Raw genomic sequence first — 25,855 nt, 5'->3', positions numbered from 1 at the left:
GGAAGCGATTCAACATGATCAGTATATGACATTCTACTGACCATAAGACTTCTTAAGCTTCTGGTCAGATCATGTAGGAATTGCCACACCATCCCATCGACTTAAACATTATTTACCCTCTTCCTACAAGGTTTAGTACAAGGTAACAGCTTTATGCAGCACTCCCACAACGAGTTCAACTTGCTTGTTTTCAGCACAAATTAAACACCAGCGATTCTTGCAGAGCAGGGTTGAGGGTGCTGTGCCAATAGGGAGCTTTACTCCACCCTGAGGTCACTGCTTGCTCCCTTTATATGTCAAGAAACCGCAGCTTTGCTGACATCATCAGGTGGGAGTTCAACTCTCCTTGTCTGGCACAGACAAAAAAAAAAAAAAAAGAAAAAAAAAGAGACTAATTCACAATAACCTGCACTTCTAACACCAGAGACAGAAAACCACCAACAAAAAATTCTTAGTGTCTAGTAGCCTGAAAGCGTGCAGCTTGCACTTACCAGGTATGCAGCAGAAAAGCAGAAGCATTCTGGAGAATGAGTGGTTGTGACCAGCAATATGATTTCCTATCCCTGCCTATGAATCATGTGGTCTCCCTCCCTCTTTACTACCCAGTTCCACCTGTGTTTATAGGAATACTATGTTAATCTCTATGTAAGCATCAAAATAAGGCAACTGCCAAAGCCCAAGGCCTTTCCAAACACTAGAGATCAGTACAAGAAAGGCAGTACTTGGAGGGGTTTTTTTAATCTGTTTCCAAATTAGGGACCAAATTTAGTGGTGAAGCAAGGAAACACAGCAAGGTAAGAGACTGTATAGTTTAGGAAACTTTTACAAGGACATACCAAGTCCTCCATCTTGTGGACATGGACTTAATTTCTGACTGACACTATATCTTAAACATTCTTCTTGGACGCTCTGGCAAGAGTTCCCCTGGAGAATATAGCTGACATTTTAGAGTGACCTTAGGACATACCAGGACAGGGCTTTAAGAACATGAATGCTGTGAAAGCTGGCATTAGAATTACACTGTATTTTGTACATTTGGCATTTTTTTCTGTAGCCATTGCCCCTGAAATCAAGCAAATGTGGAGACAATTACAGCCTCTATTCTAGAAAAAGGACCTGGCCCTCACAGTTTGAGCGCGACTGAGCTTGAAAATCTGACTGAAGCCTACTCCAAAAGGGATCAAAACAAGCAGGAAAATGAAAGTAAAAAAAAAAAATATTTTCAATCTCCTCTTTTCTAAGCCAGACTTGCATTTCTGAATGCTTGTGGCTGGCGCCACTTTTGAAGGTTGCCCAGGGGCCTACTCCAAGCAAACACGTCAGCGGAGCTGTTTCACTTCTCTGGCTGGTGTCCACATCACAACATTGCCCACCTGAAGACCCTGCTGAGCATGCTGCAGGTGCAAGAGAAGAAAAATGCAGTGTTGCATGTCATCACAGTGGATCCACTGCCTGACTAAGGAGCAGCACTGTTCAGCTACGGAGGGAAACTGTCCAGACTCACCATGGCTGTTTGTAGCTGCCATCATCTGCTCAGATAACCAGCTATTGCACAACTCTGCAACCCAATTTTTGCAGTTATGTTTACCACAACAACTTTGGCACAATTTCCCATTAAATCCATAACATATATAGTCAAAATCTGTTGACCATTTAACATGTGGAGATGATACTGTTGAAACTGTAAGCACTGACTGTAGTTGCATCATTTGCTTGCTGACCTCTTGTGCAGATTTCCCTCTCCCTTACTAGAAGCAGTCACCCATATATGTAGAAAATTAAATGGAAGGGGACCATTAGGTCTCCCTTCTGCCATTGGCCCAGTTTCAAATCCCACCATTATTAGCTCTCCTAAAAAACATTTGTGCTGTCTGATGCCAATTAGCCAAGAAATCTAGATAAAAGGAAGTACTCCCTTTGTGGAGAATTAAAGCTTTGAAAAGGTACATACCTCTACAGACTGGAAAATGAATCTGTCTCTTGATGCCAACGAGCCATTTACAATTTACATTTACAAATGCTGTCTATACCCTGTATTTTGCTGCATCACAGAATTCTCTGACTTCCAATATTACATAGCTGGTGCAATACTTACTCCCAGATATCAGAAAACGGCAAGGAGCAGGTCAAGCCTCAGCATACCAGAACGCCCCTTCCTCCTGCTTATATACAAATGAAGCTGATTTGTTCCCATGAGCTTTAAAGAGCCATGACAGATCTTTCTGACAGAAGTCACCTCAAGTATTTGTTACAGTTACACCATTTTCCCCTCCCCACAGATTTTAGAGAGAGAAAGAGTGAGAGCACTCACAGAGTATCAGATAAAGCTAGGCACAACATGAAGAATTTGCAGGAATGTAAGTTGCTGCTCACGTCTGCCTTCCAGAACTCCCCAGTATTGTATTTTTAATTCACTACCCTATTAACATGTTAATCATCTGAAAGAGCCCCCAAAAGAGGCAGGAAATTCTAAAGGGTACCTCCTGGTAACCACCCCAAAATTACCTAAATGAAACTTGGAAAGGACCAGGATTGTGTTGTCTTGAGCTTTTCTGGTTAGTTTGTCAAAAGTTTGCTTGTTTTTGAAAGAAACACATTTGTCCAAAAAAAGCCAAGGCAGAAGGTTTTCATTTTCTGATCATGTAATTCAAAACCAGCTGCAGAACAACCTCATTGGTTCAAGGCTAACAAAAACAGTCTCTCCAAGTTAGCAAATTAGTATTCTCCCTGGTCTACAGATCAGGAGGAAAATGACTAAGAAGGACTTCATAATCAGTAGCTATTAAAGGATGTTTCCAAGGTAGAAAAAAATTTAGCTCAGGAGGTTCCATTCCTGGTTTCCTTAGACAACATTTATCACTTTTGCTACTGAAAAATGTTTAACTATATCAAAAGGTATGAAATCTAAATGCTTTCCAGCTTGCTATCACTTAACAATACATTTTAAGACAAAAGCTGCTAGAAAAGCAAGCAGCATTACTAAGGCAGTGCCCTTTATATTGAAAAGAAAACAAATCCTCTTGTTTTTATGAGCAACCTGTAGGATTCCCTGAACTGCTTTGATTTACCATCCCTTGCTGGAGGACAGGAAGCAAGGTTGGCAACATCATATGCTGAAAACATCACGCAATGCCAGCCACCAGTAAACACTGAAAGATATTCCCGCAGTGTGCCCTTGAAGAATGATGTCTGGACTTATCCAGAAATCCAATGTCATATAAAAATGTACTGACTTAGGTAAGTAAAGGCTTTCAGGGAGAGGGAGGAAAGTAAACCTAATGATTTAAGTAGCAATAAACTAGATTTTTAACTTTGAAAGCCATTACAAAAACTTGGTTTTCGTCTTCGCATCTACATGCTGTTTGAATACTAATATGTAATTTCTGGACTAGTGAGCAGAAAAGTACCAATAATCCACTTCTCCATTCATCACATTAAATGCATGTAAAAATCTCTTTAAAAACCTGTGTATAAAACTGAAATAATGAAGAAAAGACTTGATATATACATGCAACATGGAAAAAAACCCTTAAAGTCTCTGGTTGCTTTAAGTCTAGCCACCTTAAATTTCCAGCAAAATACCTATGTGCCTCCTACCCAATCCCGCCTCACTGGAAATATTGCAGCAATACAGTCCCCTATTTGCATGGACGGTGTCAGGAGGGATCTCTCTCACCTGTGAATTGCATTCTGCGGTAATCCTAATACCTCTACCATGGTCCCGCCACCATGCCAACCAGAAAGTCAGCGTAGCCTCTGCACGCTTCTCTCCCGCACTCTGTTTTCTCTGCCTCAGACGGTTTGGAATGCAGAAAAGCCAGAGCCGAAGCCCGTCAAGCGCAAGCCTCTCTATTCAGCAACTTGGCTCGAGTTGAACAATAGCCGCCCTTCGGTCGCTCGCCTTCCCTCGCAGCGTATGGGATGCATGCCATCCTCCCTGCAAACAGCAACATAATCTACCCAGGATGGGTAGCCACTTCATTTTTCCTGTCCCAAGGGAGGGTGGGAGAGCTGAGAGACAGCGCAAGCACTCAGGGTGGGGTGGAAGGGGGTGTGGGCAGGAGGAGACTCCTGTTAAGCAAAACCACGTCCGATGCTGAGAAAATTCTGGGATTTCAAGCAGCTGACTCCAAGTCTAAAATCAGCTACAGGGAAACTTAAGAGGCTGATATCGCTGCATACACTGCCTGGATTACAAGAAGCCAGTCAAGATGAAAACATGGTTTTGCCAGCTGAACAAGGAACCACGACTGAATGTGTCTGACAAAACTGCACTTTATTTGAAGATGTTACCCCACTTCAAATGTTTCTACAGCTTAGGAAATACACAGCACCAAAAAAGCCCTGGAGAGTCACTTAAACAAACAATGAACTTTTCCCCCCTCCTTTGTTTCCTGCACTGCCTTTTTTTGTTTTTCTTTAAATGCAATCTCAGATCTATTGCTTTGGAAGTGAAATGGTGAAGTCTGATACCAAAAGCCTTTTCCTGAGCTCTGTTCTTTTTTATTTTAGAAGTGCTGAGAGCTGAACTTCCAGGTATAGCATTGCTCTAAAATAAAAAGACAAAAGCTGCTCTTTAAGGCGCAGAAGCAAAAACCTACGCAGTTTGGTTACTGCTGCCATCGTAATGTCCCTTATACATTATAATGCCCCTGCTGAGAATAGCATGTCAAGATGGATCAGTTTAAAAGTCCATGGTTTGATTCCCAGCAGATCCCACCTGCCAGTCGGGGAGCAGAGCAGACAAGCACACACACAAGAGGAATGCAAAGTTGTTCAGCCTGTTGCTAAACAGGCTAAAATTGCTCACAAAGAGCAGCTCTCTCCTACCTTCTGCAGTTCTTGGCGGGGGGGGGGGGGGGGGAGGCAGAGGGTGAACATATCTATTTTACTCTAATTTTGCCACTTGTTTGCAACACAATATTCTCCTCCAATTCAGTCCTTTCTTCCACTAATGCTACCCACCTCTTTTTTTTCTCGCTGAATTATTTGAAACAATCTCCTATATGTTCTCTTAGGCAACAACCTCCCACCACCTCACAGTGTTTCCCCTGGAAGAAACAGTAACTTTGGTCACCCTGCCAAGGCTCACGTGAGAAATCTGTGTGAAAAGCACAGAGTAGCCCTTGGGAAAGAAACTTGTTGAATGTGTGCTTAAACAATATTGACTGCAAAATAAATAATAGAAAATTATAATTGCTCCCTTGCCCTCTAAAGCCAATCACTAAACTACACCCAGGGATCTTGCACCAAGATTAGCACTAGAAGAGAACAGCAGCTCAAAAAACAGACACCCCCCAAAAAGCCTGTCACTAACAGCAGTATAACAAAATAAACAGTCCCTCTAAAAGACAAATTGGTTTGACCTGCTGCTTAGAAACGCCTAATTACCGGAAAAGATAGGGCAAAACGGTCTCATGATTTCAGGTGAGCCAGATTCTGCAAAAAAGCAGTAACAGCTTATAAGTGATTGCAATCTCCTCTCCCTCACCACCCTTGCTCCATAAAAACCCCAAATACTATGGTAATTATATAGAACACTTCATTCCAGAGCACTGTACCAACTACATTCACAGCACCACAGAAAAGCATCTCTCTGGAGGGTGGAGCAACATCAGACAATTCACGTATACCACAGGGCATGATAGAAAAGATGGAAAAATTAAGGACCGGGACATTAAAGTTAGTCTGTACATCTCTTCAAAGAGTTCTAATGCTTTTATGGGCAAATTCTGGCTTTTTTCTTTTTCTTTTTTTTTTTTTTTTTTTTTAAAGTTTGTCTGATTACATTTCTGGGTTTTGCTTCCATGTTTTGCTTTTTCATTTCACATCATTTAGGAATCCTCTGTTTTCTGAATCAGGTTCAAACAGAAGGGTTAAAACTTTGGATCCAGCTCTGAAATAAGGCCATAATTTGCCTATTTCTTCCAAAGAAGCCATTTTTAGTGATGTGGGAAGGTTCAGTCCTGGTACCTATTTTTGTCAATCCTAAAACTTGCTGTACTGATCTCAAAAAAAAGATTTCTGATATGCCGAAGGAGCTGTCCGACTCACGCAAATAGACCTGCTGAAGACTTAGGCAAACAGTGAATTAGGAAGATACTAAAAAAAAAAAAAAAAAAAGCGGGGGGGAATAAGGCAAACCATACAAGTTTGAATTCTAGAATTCTGCCCCCCAGTTTCAGGAATTTGAAATGCAATTTGCAAAGTCTAGGAATAAAAGTTGTTTCCAGAAGACTGTGACACTGAATAAAGATTGTAAAGATTATTAACACCACCACCCCACCCCTGATAATATTACCTGTGCCTCACTACGCGACTTTTGTTCAAATAACCAATCTTCTGACAAATATAACAATTCTATTTCTCATTAAAAAAAGGCCTGTTGAATTGGAAGAACAGGAGGTTGCTTCCCAGTACCTCAAGAAAAATGTCAATACAATGAATTAACTAGTTCCTGGCCAGCTTCACTGCCTCTGTTCAGACCAGGCACGTTTACAGCTTCTGACTCTGGAGGCAGCTGCTGAAGAAACCTGTTAGCAGAGCAGAAGCACTAAAGCAGAATAGATAAAAAGAAAATAACTCAAAGTTGAAACTTTAAAAAAAAAAAAAAATCTAAATTTTAAATGTAAATCCATTTCTTTTAGTATAAATCATTTACAATTAAAGGCAAGATGTTGACTTAAGGTCTGTCTTCCTATGATCTATCTGAACTACTTAAAATCAGAAATACGTATGGGAACGCTCAGCTCGCAGAAGATTTTTAAAATGCCAAATTACGCAGGGAGAGAAACTACTAGAAAAATGTTTTAAAAAACATTGTCTTCATATATCCAGCATATTACAGAATAATTTATCTAAAAAAACAGTTGTCTGTATTCAGCAAAGTTTCTATTACTTAGTCTGATGCAAAGGACTCAGAAATTAATTTAAAAACTAAGAAACATCATTAGGTTTTCTAGCATCTTAGAGCACTGATAATCTGCATAAATTTATATTATTGTAATATGCGCAGAGTATAGCGTCTTTATCGGGAAAAAGTACCGAACTCAGCTCATACGCTGAGTTACCACCAAGAGCACGAGGGAGACGCGATGCGACACGAGGACGGTATTTCGGTGCGGACACTCTTTTTCCCACAAATATCCGGACTGATGGCAGCACGGAGGAAAGCGGTGCTTTCCCTACGTGCCCACCTACCCAGAAACGCCACACTGAGCCCCGGCCGCCTCTGAGGTACCTGTGGGGAGTGCTGGCAGCACGGCGCCGGCAGCCAGCGGCTCTCTGTGAGGAGAGGCCGCAGCTGCCCTGCACCAGTTCCAGCCGGTTCCAGCTGGGGTCAGTCGAGGGGCTGGGAATGAAGGCGTGAAGTAGGAAAAAGGGGTGGGGGAAGGTGGTGTTTGAACTTTTGTTCCTCCAAACTTATTTTAATTGGCAGTGAATTAAATTAATTTTTCCCCAGGTCGAGCCTGGTTTGCCCGTGACGGTGACTGGTAAGTGCTTTCCCTGTTGTTCTCTCGACCCACGAGCTTATCCATCTTATTTTCTCCCCGTTCTGTTGAGGCAGGGGGTGAGAGCAGCTGGGTGGGTGCAGCCAGCAGCTGGCCAAGGTCAACCCACCACCACATGCTTTACCAGGAGCAGGAATAAAACATCTCTTCCAAATTCAGTCTCTGAAATCCAGCAAAAAACATTCCTCAAATCCTTCCTGCTTGCTCCTGGGTGGAACGGTCAACACCTTACCCTCACTGTCAAAGCAAGACTGGAGCACTAATTCAACGGTGAGCAAAAGCGACCAGGCTCTGGAAGCTCTATTACGGTTCCCAGCCTTTAGACCAGCAATCCCCAACTTCACCTGCAACCAAAGGGTAATGAAGTTGACTGCAAAAGCAAAGCACTTGTTATCTGCGTGACAGTGGCATCTTTGGGTCAGCAAGATTGATGGTCTGGACTTTCCTGCTACCATTTTAGCTCATACATGCCACATAACAGTGGGGAAAAGACCATTGGTGAGTAACAAGTGAGATGACTGGAGTTTTCAATGGTCAGATTCTCACCTAAACTACATCTGACTCGCTGAAAAAAAGGTTGCTAGTCAAGTAAATATTTGCAGTTCCATCCAAGATGAGAAAAAAAAAAAGGCAGAAAACCCTTCAATTCTTCACTGGGTAATGCACAAGATAAAGCAGTCTCAAATATGCATCAAGAATTATTAGCTTGTAGCCAAAAGCACTTTAGTGGACACCGAGTTGAATCTTAATGGACACTAATCACTGCTAGAATGTAAAGTCCTCTCCATCTCCAAGGCTTCTTTTGGGAATCGGGGATTTGTTTGCGACACAGAGGTGCCTGTTAGAAGAGTTTCTGATGAACTCCAGTGGAGTTCAATAGCCCACTTTTCCTCTGTGGCTTTATTATTTTTCTTTTAAGTAAATTATCTCTCTGCTGTACTGCCAAAACATTTTTATCTGTTTTGCAGATAAAGATCACGGTTATAATTCTTTGCTCCCCTTGTGCTATGAAAGAGTGATCACTTACAAAAGGGACAGCAGGTTAGCAAAATATCCAGTACATGTTTGAGTAAGTCTAACTTAATACCTAAGCCACCTCATATATTATGAGCCCTTTTATTTATGCATCGATAAGAAGTAGTTCACCCACAGGAGGTGTGTCACTGCCCCAGTGAAGTATAAATATCACAAGATGGCACAGGAAATACTGAAAACTCTTGAATCTTTTATTTATTTTTTTAAAACTCCACTTGTCTACTTCCCAAAGGTATTGCAGAGATTAATTAGCTCATGTTCACAGACTATTTTGAAGATGTAAGGATATTACTGCCTGATGGAAAACAAATCTTCTGAGGTCTTGCATGGAAAAACCCAATATACAACTGGCAATGGATTTCTTGCCCCACTGTAGCTTTCTTAGCAAGTTCTGCCATCCTCAACCAGAACTAATATAAGGAAGAAAATCCCCCCAAACTTTGGATCCTAGGGCAGCAATGACAAGAAGTTCTTCAGCACTTTTTATGCAGACACAGGAAAGCTTTTCATGGGATACCTTCAGAGACATTTCAGCACGGGCAGCTCAGGTGCACAGACGGAAACCTGCCAAAGGCCACAACAACAATCCATAATGCCAAAACAAAAATACAAGGACTCACAGGTTTTCAGCACTCTAGAGATAAGATACAGGGCAGCTCACCAATTATCATAGCACAACACCAACCAACCCTGCTTGTCCACATTTGCTTGTTATGAGAACGTCCAACATACCATGACATGGAGAAAGTACACTGAGGAAAGGGGGACATATGAGAGCAGAAAAGACTGGTTGAAATCTAGAAACAACACAAAACCAAGGGAAAAAAAAAAAGCAAAAATGACAGTCCCAAGCTTCATTAAAATAAAAAAAAATGTGATGGTTTTACTACTCAGCACAGTGCACTTATTTAAAACAAATATATTTCTTTAAAGTTCTTGGAAGCATGACTTCAATGGTCCTCCAGAAGGACTCCATGTTTTTCCCACTGTTTGTACAGGCTTGTCCATCAAATACTGTGTGTGTATTTTTCTTGTTTTGAAGTTTGGACTATAAAAAGGTTACAGAAACACATGAATGCTACAGAAGTGGATGAACTTGTAACATGATGTATGCACAGCTAGCATGAGATAGGGAACTTAAGGCTGTGCCTAGGACAGAAAAATGTGCAACCCTAATGAAACAGTTTTCAAAAGTGAGGCATGACTATGCTGCAACTATGAGCCCTAACTGCAATACACGAAGACATACCAGAAGTAGTTCAAGTAACAGTAGCTGCAAGAATGTGAGAGCGCAGGCTTCAGTGGTGGCGGAAGTAACACAAGCTCTTCTGAAAATCTCGCACGGCCCTTGTTCAAATCTCTGCTGCCTTGGCTCCACTGTTACCGTAAGTGCACTGGCTAGATCAAAGCTAACATAGAGAGCAGCTTCATATTACACCCAAGCCACTATAACTCCAGGCTGCTACTAGGGGGGAGCACAGAAATGGAAAAAATTTGGCTCTCTACTGTCCTTAAGCAACACCATCTCCTCTGTGTTGGAGGCACCACATGGCTGCAGGGTTATTTGGAACATCTACCAGATCAGATTCAAAGATAATCCATCAATACAACATGTATGTGAACATGATTTTGCTGCATGAAGTCCAGTCGATTCACCTGGCAGGCATGTGACAGAACCGGCACCAAAGAGGGTGGTAAAGCAGGGAGATAGGAGTGTGCACAGCCCTGTGCAGTGGAGACAACTTTGTATATTTTATTTCATACAAACTTCAAACTAGATGCACTTAATCCGATTTTATAAATATTTGCATTGTGCAGTATCAATTTATGCTAAAGCAATAAACTGATCAGCAACTAATTCCATAATTAATACCAAAGTCTGAACAAGATTTAATTACATCAACATTTTTAAATTTAGTTCAACAGTTCAAATTAACTCTAGACAAGACTTAAGATAAGGAAATTCAGGCTGTAGGAAGGAAGGTTAATTTTCCATTAAGTGTTAAGCCGGTTGTTACTGAAGGAAAAAAGGCAAGTATACATGGTTGGGTGAAGTGTAATTACTTTTTGCCACAAGATCAAACAACTATAAAAGAGAACCTACAAAATTTAACAATCCACAGTAAGTTCATGCATGATTTAAGGTAGATTTCTCTAAAGAATTTAATAAATAACTTTTTATTGTTGTTGTTGAGAAAACTAAGGAAAATGATGGCTTCCTTCATAATAAACTGAGGTTTGGTTAGAGCACAGTCAACAGATCTGCCCCAGATGGTCTGAGAGCTACCAGTTCTTACCATTGCACAACATGTTCTACTTATAAAGTATTCTTTATGATCACATAACGAAATTTTAAAATCTGTAAAGCGATTTTTTGTGTCTGCTGGAAGTAGTGGGGAGGGATGTAATAATACATTTCCAGGGGAAAAAAACCACCCTAATGGATTATGTGTCAATACTAGAAAGTTAAGATTATGTGTTCATTTCCCTGTTAATCTCTGCTCTAAAAGGTTTAAGATCTAAACAGATAAAATTTGCTTCATGATGAAACTTGGCTTTCAGCACAGATGATCTTTGTCCAAGGGAATAAAGTTTCAGCAGCATTCAGAACAAAACAAAATCCTTTGGCTTCGCTTGCGTTATAGAAGAAGAAAAAGATAGCAGCTTGGCAATTTTCTGTATACAAATAACTCCAGTTGCCCGGGAGGAATGTCACTGAGATCCAGCCATCCTGTTTGTTACATCTAGCCTCCCTGGAGTCAGTTTTAATTTCAAGCAGAGTTGTCTAAATTCTTCACCCTTCCAAGGCAGGCAAATTGCACTGTACATTGTCCAAATTTCAGATGACTTCAGGGCTTTTCCGAACATTTCCTAACCTCCATTGTGGATGCAGAAGATAGCAGGACACTTTACACAGTAGGTGTTTCCCCGTGTAGCCTGTTGATTCTTTAACCATGCCCCAAAGCAGCTGTATTTCACAGGAGATTTTTAAAAATGCAACTCACAGTTTGCATGTATTTGCATTTTGGGATAGAACATGGTGGGTAAACAATGTCATCTAAAGACAGTTAAAGTTTTAGAATTTTAATTGATCTTGGCATAGCTACAATCTCTACTAATCACACCCAACAGTCACAGCACTAGGAGATGCACTAGACAGTGAAGCACGCAAAGGATAAAGTCTTCAGCAAACCCTTGTTTGTGCTATTACGTGAGCCAAAGGCTTCAGATCTCAGCTCACAAAAGGCTCCCACGCATGGGTTCTGGCAACACTGCCAGGTCAGGGTTGAAGTGCAGTGAAGAATAGAGCCGTGCAGCTAAACGTGCACAGTACCCACCCACAGCCTGCAGAAACACAGACAGCTCTTTGGCCACCACTGAGCAGCGTCAAACTATACAAGTGCAGAAAGGTGCTTTCTGCACTGATCTCATTAGTGTATCACCTTTCAGCTGTTGGGGACCTTTCAATTTAGATTTTTGATACAAAGCACTTACAGGTCAAAAAGAAAAAAAAAATCATTCCCAAACCACTCATGGAGGGTTGCTAATTTAAATGAAAAAAGCAACGGACAGTAATGCATCTGATCCTTCAGATTCCTGGGTTTGCATAAAGGACGATGTGAATCTCTCACATGTATATTTGTGCATGTATATACAAACACGCTCGTGCAAGCCCAAATCAGGCAAACCCAAAGAGCTGCAAACAAGTCAGCACATCTGAATCCATCTTCCTGCCAGAGATACTGCTATACAACACACCCCTCAATTTGAGGGCTAAACCCAAACCCCTGTTTTGCATCCCTGCCATGCATAATAGTTGACAGAAGAGGGATATTTTGCAGACAGCAACACAGTGTAAGAACAGACAGTGCTATTAGGAAAATTATTTCATCAAGACACATCAGAAATCCCTACAGCTGAGATACAGGGAGCTGTAAACTGCATTTTTTTCCTCACTTGCTAACAGATATTCTTCGTAGGCAAAGTTGAGTGGTGGAAGGTGAAGGGACAGCCCTCTTTTCAGCACATAGTTTTGTTAGAAGTTACGGGAAGTCCATTGTTTCAAATTCCTGCATCTTTCCTAAGTAAATCTTTACTGGATATGTAAAGATTGGTGCATTGCAGATTCTTTCATTGACCAGGTCACAAACAATCTCTCTTCTTCCAAAACAGACTGTCTCCCTCTCCCTCCCACCCTCTAAAGTAGTAACCTTTTTCAGGTATTCATCCTAAACCTTAGTGCACAAGGATCGTAATTATGTGATGAGCACAGAGTAAATCTATTCTTTGATCACAAAGTACTCATTCCAACTGGAATATACAGAAAGCAAGGCTCAGCTTTGATTGTTCTAGTTGCAAACAACTTTGTCTTAGAAACAGAAGTTATTGAAATAACCCTAGAAATCTTTTTAGCTAATGTCTGTCCTCTCCTGCCAAGTTTTTACCTGAAGGAAGAAGCACAGGCTGTGTATTTTCTTGGTGCAATCATCCCCACGTAGGAGGGCTCAGCAGCCGCTTGCAGGAAATGTTGTAAGAGGCATATACCAGGCACCAATGACACCAGACGTCACTTCACTAATCTTCTGTTGCTCACTCCATTTACAAGCCTCTGGACATAACCTTTTAGAACAGTACGGAGGCAGGATTTCTGCACAGCTAACTGGTCACCTGATAGCAATGCAGTATGGATCTGGCACCAGAACAGATCAGTGCTTCATTTTTATCACTTCTTCCCTTGTTTGCATTATCAGAGAATTTTCTGAATCCAGTGGAATTTTTACTGAAAAAATGAGCTTGAGGGAACGCAAAGGGGGTGATCACTAAGATGAAAATCTATCAACTGTGCAACTAAGCCAGAGGATCAGGAAGTTAGAAGTAATGTTTGAAACTCAAAATTCCATCTTCACCAAATTTCAAAATTGTACATGTAATTCACCACAATACAGAAGGTAGATTTTATTTATTAGCTCTAAGGTATACCCTTGAAGTTTAGAGATCTAAAATCAATTTTAGCAGCCTCAGTCTTTCTGTAAAAGCTGGTTGCTTTGAAACTCAGCCCACTCACTTACGTGCTTGACTTGAGGAAATTCAGGTTTGAAAAAATCCAACTCAGGTGATTTATCACCGAGCTAGAATTCCAGATTAAGTGCCTAGTATGTAACAGTTATGTCATCAGGAAAGTAAGGGTGCCTAGTCTCCTACCTATTTGCATTTTAGTGCTTATCTCCCAACCAAAGCACACACTGCAATACTGTTTTCATCAGAAGTTGTCCAGTCTCCTTTCCATATGACCACTAGCCGTGTTTTTTTAATGAAAGTTGTGGGAACTCAGTACCTCTGAGACCTTTACCTCTCTCTCAAATTCAGTGTTTGTTGGCCAAATTATTGGAGAAAGGGGGACACACAGATACAGCATCAGTTTTACTTCATTCAAAAAACAGGCTGAAAACAATCAGAGAAGTCTCTGCACAAGACAATTTACAGATGCTTTATGACAACAGGCAGATAAACACGTGCTAGGAAGAGAAAGTCAAAAAGGGACAGAAAGTAAAACAGAGAACCAGTGAAACACTAGTTGTAAGGAACTCCTGGAGGTTATCTAGTCCTGTTTTCCACCTGGAGCAGGGCCTTGCCAACACCCGATAAGGTCAGCTGTGACTTTGTCCAACTGACACATGAAAGCCTTGAAGGATGAAGTTCCTACAACCTTGCTGGGCAACCATTTTTAGTGCTGCACTACCCTCCCGGTGCCAAACTTTCTCTTAATCTCTCAACCTGAATCTCCCAAAGTGCAACTTGTGGCCATTCCCCCTTGTTTTATCACCCACCACTATGGAGAATGCTTTGACTCCATTACTGCTAAATCTCAAGTAGCCATAGTCTATAAGATCAACCCCTTAGCCTCTTTTTTTGGCCAGCCTAAATAAGCCCAGCTCTCTCAGCCTCTTTCCATGGGTCACATACTCCTGAACAACATGACCTTGACAGATCTGACCGCCTCCAGATTCTTAACATCCTTCTTCAAGTGGTGGGCCCAACACTGGACCCAGTACTCCCAGTATGTCAGCAGCGCTGAGTACAGGGCATCAGCATGACTGCTCTTCCATTGCCACGTTAGTGGTCACAAAGGCAATCTTTACAGAGACACTCAGAGAATGGAAACTCATCAGGGCATGGGAGATTTGTTCCAAGGAGGAGAAGAGATGGTAACTGTAGGTTGCATGGATGGAATTGTACCAAGGGACGGGGAGAAGAGCTGCAGAGCTGGGAGGGGAGTCAGCAGCTGAGAAACAGCTATTAGTGCTCTACAGAGAGAGCTAAGGCACTAAAGGCCAGTTGGTTCTCTGATGAAGTGAAGATTACACCAGCACAGAAGCTTGGAAGATGAGCTAGAGAGCTATGCAAGCGTGAATAGACATTGACATGAGTACACATTGTATAGGCAGAGCTGACTGTGTAGAAGCTCCTAAAAGGTGTAAGGCTTGCTTACGCACATTGTCCTTGATCTTGGTGGCTATTCTCTCTCCAGCCAAGAAACTGGAGTATATTTTCAGAAAAAAAAAAAGGCTGCTTTACTTGTGTGGTTCCAGACACTTTTGTCAGCAACAAAGGTAGTTTAAGGAGTCCTGGCCTCCTCTCCTCTCACCTTTGGCTGCTTGCTTGTATCATAGAACCATTCCACCAGAGGTCCTCTTCTACATGCTGTGTTAATATTGTTTAAAACAATTAGATCAGTAAAGGCTACAACCAGCAAGCACCATAGCATTTAGTGTGGGTAGAGGGTACAAACTATGTTTCCCCATTGATTAGTCCAAGTGACTGGACACAAAACAAAATTTCTCAATGCTAGTGACTCAAGGTGAGGACAAAATGAAAATTTGCAAAGAGCATCTTCACCTCTGACCTGCTTTCAGCAACCTTTTCTCAAGAGCCTTCATATTCAGTAGTCATAGATGTGACTGAGAAAAAGCAGGGTTAACTTGTTTCAACAAGTGAAACAGTCTTCATTTTCTTCTCAGATGACTTTATCTCCAAATATAAAAAGAAAATCAATTTGCATCAACACTAGCCTAAGCATCAGAGAATCTTGAAAAACTCTCTCCCTGATGATGCTCTTTTCTAATAATTTAAAAATAAATTAAAAAAACAAAGCCCAAACCATTTCCTCACTTTCAATCCCTCCTGATATTTTCACACATGCAGGCAAAAAATCCTTTATTAATGCCACAAAGATGCACCCAGATGCCAGAATCAAAACTTTTGCTATGTATTCTCCTTAACAACTTTCATTTAGTGTGAGCAGGTGGTCAGAAGGAAGCAGAGTAAGAGAGAAGAGGATTATTTTGGGAAAGGAAGCAATAACTGTTACTAGTCTGTCAAACAGTATGAATGGTGGAAATCTGAATCATGCTTTTACTGTATGAATGGTTAATTCCAATATGCTATTATAAACAATGATCCTTTACAAAGGATATAATCTCCCTAACAGCAAAAAATACACCTGTTAGAAAAAGAGCAGGATCTGAAGCAGAAATGGAGGCAATCCAGAGATGCATCAGCTTGAGATTTCTTTATTTTACTTCTTCCTATAACATTTAGGTGCTGGTTTCCAGGGCCTATATCACACTTCATAACAGAATTAGCCCATTGAAAGTAATGCTTGAAAGAAGAAGGAAAGAGGCTGTCAAGCTGGAGTTAGGGAGACACCACAGCTACATTTTTAGCTTCCTTGAATGGAAGCACCTCTGGGTAAGTGCTGCCGAGATGAAATCCTAGCAAGAAAATGACATATTTAGAGTGTGCCTATTCACTCACACAGAAGAATTACTACAATGATACAGATTACGTACCAAGGAAATTTCATGGCATATATTTAACGGATGGCTTGCTGACACAACTCTGTACGGTGTACCTTCCAGATAGGAATTAAGAATTCCAACATTAGAAACAACCTCTCCACTGTCTGGAAGCAGAGGGCAAGCTCCTAAGCTAGCAGTAGATGGTGAGTGTCCTCTGGTGTTACAGTTTTTAAATGATCTTATTAGTTTTCGCTGTTTAAACAAGTCACTTTCTATCTTGTGTTTTATCTTTGTGTCCACCCCTCCGGCTCTCATTCGAGGGTGACCACAGTGGTTTCTGCCTGCATAGAAAGGATGGCTCAGCTGCTCTTCTAGCAGCTGCTGAACCATCACAAATTACAGCTTACTGTACTGAAGTATGTGGAAATTGGTGTCTATCTTAGTACACGGGACTGTAAACCATGGTGGTTCAGCAGCTGCCTCACGAACAGCTGAGCCAACCCTGCAGCAAGGGTAAAAATGAAAGAGACGACAAGAATGACTACAACAGCCCTTGGGTAAAGCACACTCGACTTAATGTTGACCTCTGGCGAGTTACACATCTCTTGCTTCAACTTCTCAGCTGTAACGTGGGTAGTTTCTCTCCCCCACACTTCCTAGGAATGGTGCTAAAAGGATGTGTGCACAATGCTATAAAGAATGCCACAAAAATTTGCAGAATGGGTACTTCTGCTGATTATGCTGATCCCCTGAAGAACACACCATTCCAGTTGCTCCATTAACAAAAAGACTGACCTCATACAATACTCTTGAGATTTCATACAAGGTGTAACTGCAGTGCTACAGATGAAAAAGAGTTCCATCACCTGATTTTCCTTTTTTTCAAAATCAATCAATCAATCAATAAATAACAAGAAAGGTATGGCAACCTTACTTAGGGAAAAAACCAAATGCCATTGCTATGCCTTAACCTCTGCACTAGAGGCAGCCCTAAGGAGCTCTTCTGCAAGTAGTTATTTCAGATATCATCATAAGATGCAACGCCTACTGTTGCCATGTTATGCACATGCTTCCCTAGGACAAGCTAGATATTCTTATCAGCTCTACATAGCAACTTCTCTACAAGATATTTTAGCTGCCTCTGCTGTGCTTTTCAGCTTTTGGTGTCCATTCCAAAGCTATTTTAGTCCAGTTGTTATCTGTACTGCTGGTGATACATTCTGGCTGCCACCATCCGTTTCTTTCTCTTTATAAAGATGTTCAATGGTTTCCTTCACTGGTTTGTCCTCTGGCTCAACATCTTGACACAAAGTTATTCCTACTGCTTGCTGTCAACCCACTTTTTTCCATTAGCAGGCATTCTGTAGTCATGATAAGAGATGTTTCTAATCAGGATGTGAAAACAAGGGAACTACCAACAGAGCTACAATCAAAAGATTATATATAACCTTCCCTCCCACTTACTCTCATCCTTCCTCACAGTATGGGCATTGCTCAGTTTTTCTCCAGCTCATGTCTGTCTTCTTCCCCTCCCACTGTATGCCCACTTCCTTTAGCTACACACTTTGTGACATCTATATTCACTACAGTTGCAGCTCTCATATGGAGAAGACATGTGGATATGAGTTTCTCTTGTACTTTTAATATGTTCTTGTCAGGCATACATCAAATAGCACGCTACAAGATGCCACATGCATCTAAAATTGTAGCAAAATACATAGTAAGGCATATACCCAAATAGCACAGAATAGCAATTCAAGAAAAATGAAGAAGGTTACAAGGTTACATTTAAAAACGTAACACTGGGATTTCCAGCTATTCAGATGCTCAGTGAAGTCTAGAAATTCTTCTATGTACTTTTCTACACATTCTTTGCACATGGTATAGAAAAAGAAGGCATTTAAATCCTAGATTTTAAAGGTCTTTCTAGCTTGCAAAGCTGCAAATAATATTCATTGCCTAGTGCAGACTGGTTGCAAATACGATTCTTCATTCATCCCACTAGCCACACATCTGGAGAAGTACTTTGCCTATAATAGTTTGTAAACATGTTTAATACTGGGTTTAGTTCCGAACAAGAATGAATATTTGTTCATACGGCAAAACAAGATTATCATTTAGAGCTGCATTTGAAATGCCACAAACAAATCCAATAGGGGTTCTGTTTATGTCACTCATCCCCAAGTATTTTGCAGCTTTCCCTCCTAAATCCCCAACCTGCCCTGCTTCTTTTCAGACTTCTAATCCAGGAATCAAACAAATCCAAAACAAGAACCCTATCTGATTTCCTCAAATATGGAAGAGTTAAATAGTGCTATTGGCAAGTACAAATAAATAAGTACTATATTTGCAATGTGTTAGTTAACTATCTAGAAGAGTGGGATTTTACTGACTTTTGTGCAATATACTTACAGAATAAAATTATTTGGCATACAAACCAGCTGAGCCTGTGAAATGAAAAATACCTTACCTGCTCTCCACCTTTGATAACAATGTTATCAAGGCTGCTTTACCTTTTAGAGATGCATGTTACTTTTTTCCTCATAGCTCACTCTCTCCCAGGACTGGTATTTTTCACAGCTGAACTAAGAAAGAATTGCTCCTAGATCCTATCAGCCTATGCCAAGGAAAGCTTCTTGCATAGGTTCGGAATAGAAAGAAGAGTTCACTTGTGCGTGGTTGCTCTTTCTTCTGGAAAGAGTTGGAATGATGCTCTTTATGTAACCACAGGTGGGGTGGAATAAAGAGGGGGAACTGGGCCAAATCTGGACTTGGGAAACTACTGCAACAGAGCTTTTGTCTGTCATTTTTAATACCTGCCCTTTCTTTTGCTTTCCCTAGATTTCAACATGTATAATTATAGCCAACAGCAGCAGGCAGTTGGCTGGTTCTTTTAGGAACTGCACCCTGAACAGGCATGAGGTAAGTTACAGAAAAACTTGTTATCCAATAGTTGTTATGAAAATATGAAGCAAAGGAAATTCCAGAGCAACTCAAAGTGAGGTAAAACATAACCACCTAACAGTTCTAAAAAACAGCAGGAACCACTTACAGCTATCTGCAAAAGCTGCATTCATACTGACCTGCGTTCAGCAGCTCTCAGTTGTAAAACCCAGGGCTGCCTAGTAATCTTCGAAACACGGCTACAAACCTTCCCATGTGCAGCAACAGCCCAGCTTCTCTGGTACCCCATAATAACCTCACTGAGGCTTGGATAAATCCTAGTGTTTACAAGTCATTTTGCTGGAGGCATTTACAAACAACTCCACGGTCACACGACCTCCACCACCACCTATGACGCTACCCACCTCAGCAGGCTCCTTTGCAAGGATGCTGCTCGGGAAGCAGTGCCCTTGGATAACAGCTTGCAGCTATAAATTAAAATCAATTTATTGTGGCCAAGGTTTCCACTTACCTAGTTTGGCGGCCCCCTCTGGCGGGTACTCGGGGAATTGGCCCTCGGAGGGGACGCTCACCGTCCGGCGCAGGCAGCGCCCTTTGGTAGCATCCACCTGCGGCTCCTGGACCCCATCGATAGGCACCTGCATAAAAAGAATGCTGACAGCTGTTAATGTGCCACCGGGATACGCTGTTAATATGCCTCTTGATAAGGACTCCATTATCTACTCATCTGGTAATAACTTTCAGATGCAGTTCCGAATGCCTGCCCTTACCACACAATTCCTGAGGCTCTGCGGGCAAGCACTGCAGCGGTGAGGAGCGTTAGTGCACATGCAGCCCAGAGAGGGCTGCATGCAGGTGTGCAGCAGCCTGCGCTCCAGAGGTATCAAGTCACAACACAGCTGACCCATCTGACTAACGAGGCAGTCCTGCCTTTTGAAACTGCTTCTCCAGTGCCGGACTCATTGCTAGACAGCCTTCTCCACTTCCATGCTGGGAAAGTCAGGCAGAAGCTGCTGGTCAGATGGCTACATGCGAAACTTTGAGATTACAAAAGCATTTCTGCAGTCTCAGCACACATTCAGTGATCAGCTACAGCATGTCAGAGAAAAATGGACTTTCTGCTGGTCATATTGGGCACATGGAGAAAGGGGATATCTTCTATCATTAAGTCAAACTCATCCCACAAGTGGGACCTCAGAAGGCTCTAAGAAAGGCTTGGGGTCTTCACTATTTCATAGTAATAAAATTCTGTATGCTAATTCTCTTTAAAAGTACTGAATGTATAAAGATCTTGTTTTTCTTCTGAAATATTGGCAGAACTTGACCCCTCAGTGTTTGCTCCCCCCCAACCTTGCCTTTAAACACCTGGCTGGACAACTGCATTTTTCTAGAGAGGGCCTTATGCTGGAAAAAAAAGTGGTAAGTTATGCTACCTATCACTACAGCTGCAGGGCATTTAGACAACAGCCAAGAGCTCTAAAAGAGCCTAAGCAATACAGTCTCTTTGCCCCACAGCACATATGTCTGGGAACAAGAAACAAGCCTGATGTACTCCTAATCCAATCCCCCCAAATGTACAAAGGGATCTGGAGGATAAGGAAGAGTACCCAACTACTTCATTAATTTATACAGACACCTTTGTGCATCCTCATTTTGTTTACATGATCAGCATGGGTTAATTCAAGCATCAGTTACTTTGCATACAGAAGGGCAGACAGACAAAACCTTCAGACAGCTACCTGCTCGCCAGAGGTGCAATCCAGATTACCACAGACTGCAGAAAACATCCTTCCAACAGGAAGACATTGATTCCAGTATGAGGAAGACATCCTTCATTCTACCCTTCTGAAGAACATACACATTGATCTGAAGAGGTTCAAAAGACAGCAGAGATCCTTCAAGCTGGTGAAAGGCTGGTCACCAAAGATGGAGACTGAATGGGAAAAACATGTCTCCAGAACCAAGCTACACAGGCTTTTGGCCCCATGGTAACCACTGTTTCCTTGACTGAGTCACTAACAATGGGTGGGCACCTGGGGCCAGTACTGCCTTATACAGTATTTCTGGGGCCCATGCACCCCAAAGAACTGGCACAGAAGGGGGCCAGAGAGCAGATGTGACGGTTGATTAACAAGTCCAGATAGTGGTTCCGTGTCTCAACTAGAGGACACTCCAACTGGGGAGCTAGGAATTCCCTGAGCCTGCTGGCTGGTCTGAGTCGCTTGTCTGAGGAAGCCATGCCCTGTGTCCTGCTGGCCTGCCTGATAATCATGGTTATGACTACAGTTTTGCAGGTTTTTACATGCTCAGATATTAAGTTTAGCTCCATGTTGGTGAATTACTGGATTTGCTGTCATTTCAACCTGGATAATTGTGCTACTGAGTTACTGCATTTCTTGTTGTTAGCCACCCAGATAATCGTACTCCTGATCTGTATTTGTTACCGCAACATTATTTAGAGATAAATTGTTTATCCCTAAAGCTGTTGGTCTGGTGTCTGTTACCATACCTGGAAGCTGTAACTTTGTGGGGCCACCTTAAGCCCTTATATTCAACAGTTGGAAGAAACCCCAGGGATGAGGGAGACAGAGAGAGAGCATCAAGGGGCTGGAGGCAGGCACAACCCCTCAGTGCCGAAAACATCTCAGTGCACTTTTGAAGAGGACATTGGCTTCAACAGTACGACTCCGATACATGCAATATGGCAATTTATTTTCATATAGCTATGTAAAAGACAGCTTGCAGCTAAAGGAATACAAGCCCCTGTTATATTTCCTGTGCTGCTTATCCCTTTGCATCTTCAATCATCTCTGAAAACCAAGTATTAATAGCAAACAAAAAGATATTATTCATTTGTACTGAAGGTTGTAAAAGATGTACAAGATACCGTACTATTTTAGAAACAGGCTGCGCTACAATGGCTCTCACAAACTAGTTCTGGCATTTCCTGACTTTTAAGCACTTAGCATTCTCTTAAGGTCATTTCTTTTAATGCTATTTGTTACTATGCTAGTCTATTTGTCTCCTTCAAACAGTGCTCATTTTTCAAAACAAGTATCCCAAATCCCTCGTGGTTATTCTGTTAAGGCTACTTTCTTTTCTGGTAGATTTTTACAGCAGCTCCTTTGCCAAATGATCTCCATGCAAGAACACATTAGGAAGTTAAGCAGAGATTAATTTTGTTAGTTTATGCCACATTCATTCAATCAAGTTCACAGATTTTCAGTTTTCATCTGGAGGCTCTATTTAGTCTTATTCCCTGCTAAAGGTTCTTCTGCTCCACTGCCTCTTCTGCCTCTCCTGATTTACTCCAGAGCATTTTTTGGTAGGATGCTGCAAGCTGTATTTCCAGAACAGCTATTACCAGTCACACGACACACCTGCTTCAGCACACCTTAAAAGCATCAAGCTACGACCCTGTGATTCTCCTTTCTCAGTGAACTTCTTGTATCTACACCTAACTGCTAGCTCTATACCAATACAGCTCCTGCAGGGTAGACTTCTCCACTATTAGATTTTTTAACTGAGAAATTAATATAGTCCCTTTTCTTTCAATTATACCTCTTCAGTATCTGTGTGTGCTTTCAGACATGGGATGACAGAAACATTCTTTTAATCTACTGACGCGAAAAAAAGCAGTACTACCACCCTGATAACAGTGTATATAACGACAGTGACGATAGCCAAGAGGATGCTATGGATGTACTGACTTGCTGCTGAGGGTGAGGAGGAGAATGATGATTGAGGCCAGGCTGTCCTTTGTGTCCTTGGGAAAAGCAAACAAGCTGCAGCACACTGGAGTTGGTGTCAAAAACAAATCTACTTCTGCATACCAGAGATAGGATTTATCTTCAAAGAGGAACTGAGCCATTAACAGGAAGACTGTCTGAGAGCTCAGGTCCTAATTCTGGGTCACTTAGCCTTTTGTACTTAACATTTGTCCAGACTAGGAAAACACAGTTAGACTGCACACTAAAAAAAGGTTCATTGGTGTAGCTATGTTCTTCTAGTGCAGTACAGTCCACACCAGCAAAAAACCTGCTTTTGTTAGAGTATTTATAGTGGCTTGAGAAAAAAATTATACTGTTTGTTTCACTCAATAATTCCATAAACTGTGTAAGGAACAACATTTTAATGCTACATAGCTTGATCTACACCAGAGAATATACAAACATCCCACAATTTCATGGACAAGATTAAAGTAGCACAGTAGCTAAAAAAGATCCCCCCTTAATTCTGACTTAAAAGTGCTGTGTTATTTTAAGTAACAATCCTCCAAAACCATAGTCTCAGTCTATACTGACAAAAAAGTACTAAATCCAGGACTGCAGGACCAGTATTTATTGCTTAGCATAAGATCAGCCTGCTCTTAAAAAATACAGCTTCATGAACATGCAAAATGAGCTTGGTCATCAGCTCTGCATCTCTTGGGGCTGGACATGTTTTTAGAAAGGTATATAAGCTGCTCTGTGGTAGCTCAAATGGATTCACAGATTGGGTGGCACCGGAACACAAGCAGGCACACAACTAAATACAACATAAACATCAAGCCAGACATCAGCAATCTTCCCAACCCTCCTCCAGCCCCTGCCACTGCAGCAAGCAGTTCAGCAAAGGATCGAAGAGAATGACAAAGTCTTGCAGAGTCAGGACTCTAATGGCAATTTAGGCTTTCAGCTCTTTTTTTTTTCCGTCCAGCTTTGTTATCCTGTTCTTTGCCCTGCTGAGACTTCACCAACCTGGGAACTGTCCGACCCTCAGCTGATGTGTTGAAGCTGCTGGTTCAGGGCTGGACTCCAAGCAGTGTAACTCTGGGACAAAAAGGTATGTAGGGACAGTCCAAATCCTGATAATTTTGGCAACCTCGACAATTTTGATCATATTCCACCCTTCACTGGCAAATTTCACAATTTAACAAGGATGGGTTCAGAGCTCGGACTCTAAAATCTTGAAAAGCATCACAGCTCACCTGCCACTGAACATGCTTTTTAAGTATAAAAAGCCTATATTTGGGATTTCTAGTAGTTTGATAATGAAGAGATTTCAGAAGAAATAGGAGTAAGAACTTTACAAGCATTTAATGCCTCTTAAAGTCAAACTGAGCTAGGCTCTTTTAAAAAAAAGAGACAGGAAAAAAGGTTTCTTCATTGCAGATAGATTTTTCAAGATTAGAAAGACTGATTCAGGAGAAAAACTTGAGAACTTGCAATCTCTTCTGAACTAATAGTCAGAAAGTTTGGAATCATGTCAACAAAATAGTTAAATAATTCATTTTAATTTTTACCTTTCTTCAGAAAGTTATAAGCTGGCTAAAATTCTGACATAGAAATCCACTTTAAACATGTTGACAACTAACATTTCTTTGGGCTTTTGGAAAATAAATAATTAAATTCATTTGAGAATTGAAGCAAATCTTTTCTTACAACTGGGTTCAGCTTTGACAAACTCCTATTTACAGGTAAAATATATTTGCTGTAAGATACCAATGTGACAAATCTTTTGGGAATGGCAGTGGGCATTACTGAAGAATCGCCCCTGGGGCCCCAAAGCAGCAGTGTTTGCTTTTGCTATTTTCTCTTGGGATAACCACTGTTCCTCCACTACTGGTGTCAGTCACAGGAGATTTAAGAGTAGGAAAATACATCAGAGATGTCCTGCTACTGGCCTCTGTCACCAGCACCAATAAGTAGTAATCTTGTCACAGTGAATGTAGGTCTCTACTACCCTTTGCCTGTGATTAAAACCACCTCTAAATCCAAGAAGGAAGATGAGGTTTTGGGTGCAGGAAGGAAAAAGGAAATGTCTAACACAGTGAAAAGCTTTGTTCATCTTCATTTCCAACTGAACACAAAATTAAAAGATTCTGCAGGACAGCAGCCAAGTTACAGACAAAGACTAACTAAAAAGCAGCCCAAAACCAGATGCAGCTATTTGTCACATCCCTCATGAAAGTGCTCTGCAATGGATTATCTATCTGAAACCGCTCTTCATAAACACTAACTCATTCCCTTTCCCTGTTTAAATGGCACTGATTTTGCAGACACTTTTACTGTGCTCTTACCCCTCTGGAACAGGTTTCGCAAACGATGAAAATACCTACACCTTCCTGACAGTGGGAAACTGTTTTCCTCATAGAAAAAATACCTGATTAGTAAGTGAATCAGTCTAGACCTGTTGTCCCAGTCTTGGAAGATGCTGCTAGATATTACTACACCATGATATGTAGCAGTAATTGCACATCTCCTGTCACTCATGACTCCTTATTTGCTAAGTCATCACTCACATCCCTACAGGGATTCATTTCCTTTCTACTTACTTTTTGGGCACCAATCTCTTCCCTTCATTAATAATCTTCATTCTTCAGTCTCACCTATTTTCATTTTATAAAGTTGACAAGGTGTCAAGTAATTAATATTTTTCTACACTGCACAAGGTGATACCATCAGACCATTTTTGTCTGAGTAATTACAGATCTTTTTGGATCAAGTTGTACCTCAAAATTTCTCCGATTTCCAACTTACTCTTGTGCTTGCACAGCACAAAATCTCTCTTGCACGTACTCTATCCAAACTGCCTTGACAATAAATCCATAGTGGTGGCATGTTA

The 25,855-nt window shown here is 41.3% G+C and overlaps 1 protein-coding gene across 10 annotated transcripts in view; it reads right to left on the bottom strand.

Moving 5' to 3' along the window:
- The window catches only part of RASAL2 (RAS protein activator like 2), a 202,963-nt gene that overhangs the window by 86,003 nt on the left and 91,105 nt on the right, over positions 1–25,855 (bottom strand). For 9 of the 10 annotated variants that reach the window (XM_069789664.1, XM_069789665.1, XM_069789666.1 and 6 more), the window contains one exon: positions 19,761–19,887. In XM_069789664.1, the coding sequence (XP_069645765.1) occupies positions 19,761–19,887 (127 nt within the window). Of the gene's footprint in view, positions 1–3,676; positions 3,898–19,760; positions 19,888–25,855 lie in introns of those variants that run through there. The other variant, XM_069789671.1, reaches the window with a different exon arrangement.

The sequence above is a fragment of the Haliaeetus albicilla genome, chromosome 8 (genome assembly GCF_947461875.1).
Source record: "Haliaeetus albicilla chromosome 8, bHalAlb1.1, whole genome shotgun sequence".
Lineage (NCBI taxonomy): Eukaryota > Metazoa > Chordata > Aves > Accipitriformes > Accipitridae > Haliaeetus > Haliaeetus albicilla.
This window is presented reverse-complemented; position numbering and strand designations above follow the sequence as displayed.